General features: G+C 30.9%; 1 protein-coding gene and 2 non-coding genes across 3 annotated transcripts; 2 read left to right on the top strand and 1 right to left on the bottom strand.

Moving 5' to 3' along the window:
* Positions 1-1,225: 1,225 nt before the first annotated feature.
* Positions 1,226-3,099, bottom strand: LOC131162178 (cytokinin riboside 5'-monophosphate phosphoribohydrolase LOG1-like). The gene is made up of 7 exons (XM_058118376.1): positions 2,714-3,099; positions 2,522-2,619; positions 2,294-2,324; positions 2,044-2,143; positions 1,878-1,948; positions 1,630-1,773; positions 1,226-1,524 (listed from the first exon to the last, which is right to left on the bottom strand). Exons 1-7 carry the CDS (start codon positions 2,981-2,983, stop codon positions 1,420-1,422), a joined length of 819 nt encoding a protein of 272 aa, XP_057974359.1. The 5' UTR covers positions 2,984-3,099; the 3' UTR covers positions 1,226-1,419.
* A 677-nt stretch (positions 3,100-3,776) lies between these two features.
* Positions 3,777-3,847, top strand: TRNAG-GCC (transfer RNA glycine (anticodon GCC)). The gene has a single exon. It is a non-coding gene; the product is annotated as a tRNA-Gly (tRNA).
* Positions 3,848-3,859: 12 nt separating this feature from the next.
* On the top strand, positions 3,860-3,932 carry TRNAF-GAA (transfer RNA phenylalanine (anticodon GAA)). The gene has a single exon. It is a non-coding gene; the product is annotated as a tRNA-Phe (tRNA).
* The last annotated feature ends 8,343 nt before the right edge of the window (positions 3,933-12,275 follow it).

Genomic DNA, 12,275 nt, shown 5'->3' with positions numbered 1-12,275 from the left:
TATAATTATTTTTTCTTCATCTAAAAATACTGAAAATTAAAGTTAAAACTCAAATTTTATCTTCACTTCAAAAAAAAAAAAAAAAAAAAGGGAAAACACCAATCAATTAGGATTTGTTTGGATCAATTATTTTACTTGGAGAAAGGAAAGGAAAGAAAAAAAATTAAGAAGTAAACTCATTTTCTCTTAAATTTTCCTTCTCTATTAAATACTATTAAAAATAAAGTTTGTTTTAGGTCTAGTTTGAAACTTGGAAAATATGAGGGAAGGGAAAAGAAAACATAAAAGAATTCAATTTCCCACATTTTATTACCAAGGAAATTAAAAAAATAAATAAAAATGTATCAAATCAATGAACAAAAATTTGGTTTTATAAACCATTCACATTTAATTTTCCTTAATTTTTAATCACATTAGAATAAATTTTATTTTTAGTAGTATAAAATATAAAAAATAAAAATAAGATAGAAAATAAATTTCCTTCTCATTTTTTGATATCCTAATTTCTTTTCTATAATATTTTCAGAATTGCAATGGAGAACTTAAAGGAAATTCCCTAGTGCCCTGTGCCAAGCCTTTTGTTCATCATTTCACGACTTTAACATATCAATCATTTTCTTCAACTAGTTTTGTTGCGGGATAAAAATTAGAAGGACCTCCGATGAACATTTCAATCTTGATCGCTTTAAAAAGAAAGAAATGAGTTGCTTGGAGGACTCCGGGTGTATTTCAGGGGATCACTCCAATGCCGAAATAAGGAACTACTTTTAAGAGGTTTATGCAACGAAAAAGATGGGTTAAGAATGAGATGCTTTTGTCTCTTAGCAATATCCCCTTTTATAGTGGTGAGGTTTGACTCTTGGGAGATTCACACCAGTGTAGATCACTCCAGCCATTATTGAGTTGGAGCCAATTGCTCTATCCATCAATTGACTTGAGTGATGACCGCCCTCATCAATGTTGGGCATTAACTTCCTTTTGACTAGTGGTTGGAATATTTGAGGTGTATCAAGTTTTGATCCCATCACGTGCCTTGATTTATTAGCACGTGGTGCAATGTGACCTTACGTGCATATATTAATTTAATTAATCTAATTAATTAATTAATTATCCAATGGGAACTGGAAAGATCACTGACCCGATTAGGAAAATACCAATCCAGATAAGGCTTCTGTTTCTGGGAAAAAATATACAAAAAAAAAAAAGGATAGCTGCCAACAACATATTAATTTCACTCCAAATCTCTACTAAATTTCCTTTCCTTTTTACAATATTACAAAATTGAGGAAATAAATTAATCTAGCTCCCTAATAAATTACATATTTTCTTTCTTTCTATCGTTTTTTGAAAATAGATAATTAATTAAGTAATTACATATTCTGAGAAATTAATTATTAAACGATGGAGCGTATTTGGCTGCTAACGAGCAGTTTGAGAGAGCCAATTAGTAGAAGCATTGAGCTCCAGCTGTTCCACCTCCCACCCTGCCTTCGCCACCACCTCGTCGTGAACCGGAACGTATTCCTATTCGTCATTTCAATAATATCATCATATCAGAACACAAAATCAAATCATTTAATTTGGTTTTGAGAATTAATTTGAATGAGGTGGATGGAGAAAGAGGGAGACCTCGAGTTTCTGAACGAGGTCGGTGGCGGTGGGTGCGGAGACGATGATGTGGCGCTGCGAGGGGAGGATGAAGCCGTCGTCCACCGCCTTGTCTATGAAGCTCAGCAGCGAGTTATAGAAGCCGTCCACGTTCAGCAACCCCACCTTCAATTCATTCTTTCATTCATTAAGACTAACTAATTTCCACCTCTCAGAGGGGATGTTTGGATGGAATTAAACAATTAATTGAAGCGGGTTTAATTACGCACAGGCTTGTCGTGGATTCCGAGCTGAGCCCACGCGATTACTTCTAATAACTCTTCCAGAGTTCCATACCCTCCTGCTCAATTCATTAATTAATTGAGTAATTAATTAACATGGAATATTAATTAATCAGAGAGAGAGAGAGAGAGAGAGAGAGAGAGAGAGAGGAACCAGGCAATGCAATAAAACAGTCAGAATGGCGGGCCATCTCGGCTTTGCGCTGGTGCATGCTGGCTACGGCTCTAACCTCCCCCACTGTTTCTCCTGTTATCTGCATTATTTACCGCTTCTCTAAAAAAATTATGCATGATTTCTATTCCACACTAAATATATAATATTTATTTATATATATTAATTGAGGAATCGAGAAAACCCAAACCCAGATGATCATGAGATTGATTTGATTAATTAATCAGCCTACCTCTTTGCGCATCAGAGTCGTAGGGATGATTCTGCACGCGAACGAAAGTAAGATAATAATAATAATAATAATAATAATAATAATAATAATAATAATATTAATAATAACAAAGAAAATCGTATTTTTCCTCTCGTAATCTACTATAAAATCAAGAAAAAAATATTTCATTAATATATAAGTTATGTTAACTACATGCATCGATCTGTAATTACTTAATTAAGCTGGTACCCGAGAACGTGGCCTCCCCCGCGATGAACCTCCTGAGAAACCAATCCCATCAGTCCCACGCTTCCGCCTCCGTATACCAGATCCAATTTCCTTGCCACCTTCACAAATTAAATAATTAACACCATCAGCCCAATGAATTAGCTAATTAATTACAGCAAGAAATCCTAATTAGAGAAAGCAAACTGTACGTGCCAGCTCTTGGGCCAGTTCGAGAGCAGCATCACGATAGCAATTTCGTTTGCCAGTGCTGCTTCCGCAGAAAACGCAAACCCTTTTGAATCTGCTAGAGGAGAACTTCGCCTTCCCTCCTCCTCCTCCTCCTCCTCCTCCTCCTCCTGCTGTTTTCCTTTCCTCATCCATGCTTGTTTGGCTCTTGATTTTCCTTCGCCTCCTCTTCAATTCCTCCGTTTGGCTGATTCCAGGATTTCCAGAGTTTGCCAATTCCAGGGAGATGGATTTCATCACCTGGAAGCCAAGCTAGCTTGGACGCCCCCCACCGCAGTACCAAAACTTGTTGAATACGGGATCTGGCTATGGCCATATATATATAGATAGACCCACCATGAACGAGCCGTGACAATTTTAATATTTCTCTTTAATTTGTGTTTTATTGTCAACCGCGGAATCCTACTGTGCCATGTGGATTGAGAATTTTTTAAATGAAAATTTCCGTCAATCAAGTTTCAGGGAAATTATTTTTTTAATTGCAATAATTCAATAAATGTCGTATTTTTCAGCATAGTTCAAATTTGTACGACCATTTGATCACCAAAATTGAAATAAAAACTTTCAGAATGAAATTGTGAGAATCAAATTTTTAAGGAGCCTAACTATGATTAAATAATATTTTACACACTTTTGCAGCATGATTTATTTTTATGGTTACCTTAACTCGAGGGATTAACTATTTATTCGAATAAAATGGAATATACTAAAAAATAATATTTTTATTCCGACCACCGCATTAACATAATTCGCAAATAGTAAGACCTAAAGCTAAATATCTGACCGACAGTCAAAGCTCCAAGTTGGTACCCAGCAGTCCAGTCAGCAGCAGTGAGTTTACGACACGTGGCGACTTCCTAGATTCGTGTCCGTTTGATTGGGGACCTGATCTTTTGAGGCTGCGACATAACAACCTAAAAAACATAAATTACTGTTTTGACTTACAGGTGTACAACCAGCGACCAATGGCGCGTGGCGGCTAAGAATCTGTGACGAAATGATGACAACAAAAGTCGTCGATTATCACCAAGCACCAGTGGTCTAGTGGTAGAATAGTACCCTGCCACGGTAGAGACCCGGGTTCGATTCCCGGCTGGTGCAGTTTCCCGATTTGCGGGGATAGCTCAGTTGGGAGAGCGTCAGACTGAAGATCTGAAGGTCGCGTGTTCGATCCACGCTCACCGCATTTTTTATTTTTATAATTTTTCTTCTTATATAATTGAAATAATTTTTTATTGGCTGTAAATTAATAATTTGATGTTATTTGTTCACATTATTTTATCCGTAATTTTATGACCTGTTTAGATTAAGAATTTTATTTGAGAAAAGAAAGGAAAGAAAAATAATGAGGAAATTTATTTTCCATTATATTTTTTTTCTACATTCTAATAAAAATAAAAATTTATTTTCATAGGATTAAAATTTAAGAAAAATTAAATATTAATGATGTATAATATAAAAAATTTGATCATAAATTTGTTATATTTCCATTTTCTTTCTTATTTTCTTCAATAACAAAATATGAAAATGTGGATTCCTTAATATTTTCCTTTTTTTCTCCTAATATTTTCTAAATTCCAAACGTATCATTAAGGAAATTATCAAAAACTACCCGAAATGCAAATCTATGCTCATTCATCACATATTAAATGTGGTCTATGACACACTATGATTCAATATAATAGTTATTTCTTGAAATAAGATGCAGTATATTTTAATTTTTAGGAATTAAAGGAATAGTTATTCTTTATATATTTCTAATTATTTCATTCAACATGTAATAAGAAAAGAATAAACATCCTAATGATAAAATTTAAAAATTTTACTGCTTGTTTATTCCTCATTACAGATTCATAAAATGTTTTGCATTTTTATTCATTTTATATTAACAACATAATTTCTTATATAACTAATTGTAACTAAAGCACTAAAACTAATCTATTTCGGGGAATATGCTTATGCAAACCAAACAAATTATATTTCATCTTACTCCAATGAATAGCTATTTCACCGAAGCAAACGAATCGTAACTTATGAATAATAAAAAATTAATATTTATGTGCAGATAAATTGTTGAATGATGAGTAATTAAACTAATAAATTATTACTAACATTTTGTTCATTTTTACTCATAATTTATTTATCAATGACAGTAAGTTTTTATTGTCGCTTGAAAAATTTTATTGATTAAAGTTTGAGACTCAGGTGTTATAGTTTTAAGTTCGAGATCTAAAAGAGATTAAAAAAAAACGGTTATTGATTGAAAATTCAACAATCTCTCGTTGTGCAAATAAATAAATATATATATATATATATATATATATATATATATATATACTAAAATGAAAAATGAAAACAATTTGCAGGGGGGGGGGGGGTTAAGTTTAATTTAATTGGACCCACAAATCATTCTTTTAAGCCATAAATAAATATTTCCACCCTAACGACCAACATACTCAAAAGTAAGCTAAAAAGAAAAAAAGAAAATAGCCTTGTTCATTGAACCTCATTAATTCCCTCTTCCCTAGATAACCAAACCCTACCCCACCCTCCTTTTCCCTCTCAAAACGACATCATCCAAATTAATATTCAAACCCAAATTCAATCATTTTAATTCCTTCCAACAAATTAAAGTTGTGATTAGATACCACTAGTGCACCCACTTTTATAATCAAACCAAAGTTGAAAGGTATATATAATTAGGGCACAATGTTTTTTATTCAGTGACATTCAATAATTTAAATACGATAATTTCATGTTAGAGGTTTTAAATTTAATTATTAAGATGAAGTAAAAGAAAATAAATTCTCAAAGAAGGACGATGTATTATTCCTTTGATATACAGAAAATATATTAAGAAATCTTTTTTATAGGTTAAAAAGAAATTTACAATGACTCTCTTTATGAATTAATGTAGATGTGAACAGATGTGAAAAATTGACGGTATTCAAGAAAAAATGGGCTTATAGTAGTAGTACTTCTTTCACTTTTCTCATAACCCTTTACAAATTCTTACCAAAATTTTCTAATATATTTGAAAAAAAATTTAGAAATAACAAAAATTATTTTGAAGGGTAGTTCATATCACGTGCAGGCACCCTCATGGGAAACTGAAGTTCGAATCTTGGAATGGAATATTAGAAAGCGTTAGAATTTGAGAATATGGTTACCATCGCATCGGCTGCTCGAAAAAAATTAAAGGGGAAAAAATAATTTTTAAAAAGAAAAAAAGAAAAAGAAGAGAAAAGAAAAGAGAAGTTGGGAGGAAATGGGAATGTAGAACTACAAGTCATGGGACCCATTAATTAACGTGGCCAAGCACTAGAATTGTATAAAGTTGCTAATGTCATATCAAGCTAGCCACCACATATGGTTGGTCCAAAGAGAGAGAGAGAGAGAGAGAGAGAGATGTGGGCAAATATTTATATATATATATATATATCAGTAGAAATAGGTGGGTGTGGAAAGTCCACTAGCCAGAATGTCTTCTCACGTGGTCATCTAGTTTCCACAATTAATCTACATTGACATCTTGAAAAGATGACACCTCCAATTCTATCTTTTTAGCTAGTTGTGTTTTCGTGTACAACTTTTCTTGCTCATTCCTTCATAAAAATTTATATATAAATAATAGAATTTTTGCACTTCTATTTTTTTATTTTTTATTTTTGGCTCCATTTAAATCTTCTGTCATGCATGCGTAGCATTTTTTCCTTCTTTAAATGATGACGTTTGAGATTCTTTAGACACTTAACTAATGATTAATCCATCATAATAATGGGTTTGTTTTTCTCTTCTTATTTACTTAAATATAAAGACATTATTTCAAATAAAAAGTCGAAACCCGTATAACTTGAATCTTGACTATTTATTAGTCACTTGAGTTTACCGCTTGAATATGAACTATTTTAATAAGTCCAATATCTTTCTAGTGCACATCCAATATGGGATCGTGATATTAAGGGTCAATTTGGATCAATATTTTACTAGGGAAAGGAAATGAAAATAAGAAAGAAACTTATTTTCCATTGTATTTTTTTCAGCATATCAAATACCACTAAAAATAGAAAACTTATTCTAATATGATCAAAAATTAACAAAAATCAAGTGTTAAGGATGCGTAAAATTAAAATTTTGTTTATTTATTTGGTATATTTTTTTATTTTATTTCTTACTTTGTTACCAAACATGAAAAAGTGGAATCGTTTCTATTTTCTTTTTCTTTTCTCAATATTTTTCAAGTTCCAAACAGGCCATAAATCCTCCTTATACGTGAAGATCTCCCTAATTTGTGCCCAAATTCTCTTGTATTATATTTGATGCCCTTGTTAGAATGACCCACACTTCTGTGTAAAATCGACCCACACGGGCTTAGGGGTATCAAGTATGAATTTGAATTTGTATTCCTGCACTAAAAAATAATACACATTATCTTGTACTATATTTTGTTCAAATTAAAAGTTAAAAGCTAGTACTCCCAAATGCAAGGTCGGAATGATTTTGACACCAAATAGACTAGCTTAGCCCAATTAAATGTATTGATCCGTTGCACCTCAAAATTTTGTCCAATAAAAAAGAAATACTTTTGAACCCTAAATTATTTATTATCCCTTTATGATCTTTTCTAGCATATATAAGACGTAATACCTGGGCTTTCTATTATCAAGATTTTAGCACATAATATCACAATACTAGCTAATATGAATTAAACACTACGAATTATTTTAAATAATATTTTTATTTATTATGTGTCAAAATTTTAAAGATAGAAAATACAAATGATGTGCCCCAATACATAATAGAGGAGTCGAGTTAATTAATTTATAATTTTAAAATTTTAAGAGAGAGAGAGAGAGAGAGAGAGAGAGAGAGAGAGAGAGAGAGAGAGAGAGAGAGAGAGACTGTGTGTGTGTGTGTGTGTGTGTGTGTGTGTGTGTGTGTGTGAAAAGTAGAAATACTCTTTTAGTTTGTGGTGGTGGGCTTGGGCGTGGCCCATGGTCTTGGCCCTTTCTGTCCCCGTCCATGACGGTGGATTGGCCTGGGGGAGGAGGACTAGTTGGTGAAGAACTTTTGGGCTGACATAATGTTGGCATCCAAAGTTAAATAAAATAATATTTGCATTTGACATCTGATTTTTGGAAGTATTTATCATTTAAACCCTCCTCGGTGTTGTGTTGTCTTATGCATTCAATTTTTTATTTATGAATTATTTCTATTAAGTTCAATAAAGTTTAATATATTGCATTTTGCTAGAAAAAATGTATGTAATTTTTAAATTTAATACTTGAAATCCGCCATATCCACTATTAAGTAAATGTTATTATAGTAAATTTATGATTTTTTTTCTTTTTTCTTTTAAATATGTTGGTTAATAACATTTTTATGTATATAAATATATATATTTGGTATTTAAGAACAAAATGGAATTAAATTTTTGATTTGCAGTAAATCATACATTAATCATAAGAATTTTTTCTATAGCAATTATCAAATTATAAAAAAAATTAAAATAACTAAAAAAATTTGCTTGAAACCTTTACAAGATGTAATAATTAGAATGCAACTTAAATTCATGTTTGTAGTCTGTGACAACCAATCATAGTTCTTGTTTTCAAACACGAATAATCTATTTTTTTTAGGATTGTAATATTTAATTTAAGGTGATGCAATCAATCTCACATAAATTTAAATTTTATGAGTTTTTTTAATAATTTAAAAATGAGTACGACATGTCTCGGTTACTCACCTTAATTTGAACACTACTAGTTTGAATTTGCAATAATTTAAAATGACAAGGTTTGTCTCACTTTAGAGGTCCGCTCAAGGACAATATTAATTCATTCAAGCAATGCATTGTACTTTGTTATATATATATATATATATATATATATATATATACCCGACTCGATTCGACTCATGCCAAGCACCCAAGGGGGTTGGCAGGGTGGTCATCGGCGACGAGAATGTCGCCTGATTGGGTGGGGTTGAATCTCATGCCAAGCACCCAGGAGGGGTAGGCAGGATGCTTCTTTCCCACATCGAAAACGGTTGGGAGATCGTGAGGACTTATAACATGGGCGTTGTACACCCTAATAAGGTACCTTTATATATATATATATATATATATATATATATATAATAAATTTGACCCACTAATCATAAAGAAATTATATATATTGGATGTCACCAAGACGAGTTGGTTCCACACTCAATATAAATGAAGTATATCAAAGTTTCAAAAGAATAAAATAATATTTTTTAGGTTTTATACCCACATAGATATGCAAATCAAAAAGTAAAATTAAATGAAATATAATTTAATTGAAATGTAGGAATTTTCATATGATTATCCAGCTTAATCTGAACGAGTTCGATCTGAATCGCAACAAATTATGATTTTGAAAGTGTTTAAATTTGGTTGTGAATTGTAGTTTTATACAAATCAAACATATAGATTAGGTGACAGATTGAGACAAGAATATAATGATAAAAAAGTAATAAAAAAAGGTAAAATAAAGGAAGCCGAAAGATTTACATTGTGGCTACTATCCTTAGCCTAGGGCATTATTTAGAGAAATTATTTTAATTTAATTTTTATATTTCCAGTCATTAGAGAACTGAGACTTACCGTGTATCTGTCAGATTTCAAAATTTGAATTTTTGTGATTTTGAACTAAACATAATATAAAATTGTATTACAATTGCATTTGAGTGCATTTTTATTTGGTTCCAATTTTGAAAACCAAAACCTACCAATGATTTTTGTTGAACTATTATAATTAAGTTTACATAAACAATAGATAATTTTGAGGGGCCATTTGGTATCACTATAAAAATTCTGAAAAAGAAAATCAAAAAGAAAGAAAAAAAAAAAAACTAAACATTGAAAACTAGCAACTTGTTTTATTAATATGTTTAAAATTAAAATAAATTACAATTTTGATTAAGCAATTTCTCATTTTGTCCTTGAATCGAATAACAATTACAAAATATGATTAAGAAAATAAAACTGCAAAGTAATATAAATTTAAAAATGCTAAAATAAAAAAATATTATAATCATTTTACTTAGTACTATATTTCAAAATTTACTTCACAATAACATTCTTATTGTTTCTAAATATTTTTAAAATGGACTTATTATTTTTATTTTTATTTTTGAAGTTTTATGAATATTTTTTATTTTAATAATATTTTATATTCATATGATTATCTTATTTAGGAAAAAAATAAATGATTTAATTCCAAAAAAAAATAATTTTGAATGTTGAATTATTCAGACAACAATTTACCAAAACAATTGAAAATTATAAATTTTCATTTTCATTTTTTTCATGAATAGCTTAAACTTGTCAATAGAAATTGAAAATCGAAACATTGACAAATACTTTTGTATAATTATTTCTTCTCTATATAAAAATGAAAATATAAAATTAAAAATAAAAACAATACTAATAAGGCGTTAAGATTTCCAATACTAGTAAGACGTTAGTTTTCATTTTCGATTTAGGGTTTTAGGATTTCTCCAAATATTGTTAATTTGGACAATGAGCTTGAGTTAGTTCTTCGTTAATTTCCACACGAATTGAGCAAGTGACATATGTGTAATTTTCATATTGTGATTATTTTACTTGTTTAATTATTCTCAATAGAAGCACCCGCATTGCCCCCTTCCGGTAAATATCGTCTACTCCCAAGAACTTTCATACTAATGCTCTTGGGTCCAATTCCGATGAGATATTGTCTGCTTTGGCTCATTGACTTCACTGGTTTATCCTATAAAAAATGGTTCACATAGTTAGAGCTCAAATTATCCTTATAAGTCAAAGATCTTCCTAGTACGCATCCGACGATCTATGACATCCTCTTCAAAGGCACCTCATATAGTTGGAGTTTAAACCATCTTTACAAGTCCAAGATGTCTTTAGTACACTCTGATGTGAGCTTGTGACACACTGCTTATTTTATTTTATTTTTTGGGGCTTTTAGATTTTAAAAAATCTATTCAACATCTTACTCTAGTAAAGTAAAAAAAAAAATGGGAGCAAGAATATTGAGTGCCAATCGGGCATCATCAAATTAATACAATTTATTCAATAATAGTAAGATACTAACACTTAATATTTTTAAAAAATGACACAGTAACGGTACCTAGATGGTAACCATTCATTAATAAGAAAATCTTACAAAGAAGATTTTACACGCAAGATTCAAATTTAGCAATTATAAAATGCACATGAACACTAGGACTTGAACCATCAAAACACATATTTTAGTATGAATTTTAATGATATAGGGTTCTAGTCACTTTAATAAGTATAAATATTAATACATCATTACGTGATTAATAGATTTTAAATCTTGGAGCAATCGTACCTTGTGACTAGTTATCTCACTAGTTAAAATTTAATAAGAAAGCTCTTTCACACTTTGTTGGTGAGCGAGCAACATCTTGTCTGGTCTGCCACAAGTTGGCTTGTATCTCTCTCTCTCTCTAAATAAAGAAAGAAAGAAAGAGCCAAAAGAAGAAGGTTCCCTATGGTCCCCTGTAGATAGCTGTCTTCAATTTGCTGGACGTCCGTACAAAAGGACACTTTGTACACTATTCCCTCAATAAAAACAAGATCCAACTCAAGGATATGGTTTAATTTAACATATGATATCTCCATCTCTAGCCCCCTTCGCTGTAAATCTTATAGATTATTATCACTTAAAACCATTCACAACTTAGCAACTTAGCTCACATTGCTCTCATCATTCATTCATTCATTCATCTTCTCTCTTAAAAACCTACACAACTCCACAAATGATCTCCTTCACTCCCCAAAAATCCAATGGTCACTCGTTCACCACCACCCAGAGAAATCGGCTCGGGAGGCCTCGGAAGCATCCCTAAGAATGCTTGAAGTTTGTGGAACAACAAGGGCCCTCTTCTTTCTTGTCAAAGGCTATCTTCAAGATCTCCGGTCCAAGTTTCGAAGAATGAGTAGTGGCAATTTGGGGACCAAAGAGAAGTTCATAGCGTTCAATCTCTATAGGAAGAAGTTGAAGAAAGAGATTGTTCAGTGCTTGCACTCATTATTATATATTTAATATCAATTTATAATCACTTAATCGAGTAGAGTTTGAGTTTTATGAACTCGTGACTGAGTCGAGTTTAAATTTAATATTTATAAAAACAATTCAGTTCAAGTTGACTATGAGTATTTTACTATGTTGACCTAAATCTACTTAAATGCCCCCCTACAGAAGAATGCCTCAAATGACATAATGAAGAGTCAAAAAACCTAGTAGGCCAAAACTTCCCCAAAAAAATTATTTTCCAATATGTTTTTTCTCAAATATCAAATTCCAAATACTACTAAAAAATAAAAATTAATTCTAATGTAATTAAAAATTAAATATTATTAATACGTAAAATTAAATTTTTATTCATTAATTAAATATATATTTTTTATTTTCTATCTCAATTTTTTCGACAACCAAACATGAGAAATAGATTCTTTTGTTATTTCCTTTCCTTTTCCTAG

Source organism: Malania oleifera, chromosome 8 (genome assembly GCF_029873635.1).
Source record: "Malania oleifera isolate guangnan ecotype guangnan chromosome 8, ASM2987363v1, whole genome shotgun sequence".
Classification (NCBI taxonomy): domain Eukaryota; kingdom Viridiplantae; phylum Streptophyta; class Magnoliopsida; order Santalales; family Ximeniaceae; genus Malania; species Malania oleifera.
The sequence above is the reverse complement of the archived record's forward strand: the minus strand, read 5'-3'. Positions and strand labels throughout refer to the sequence as shown.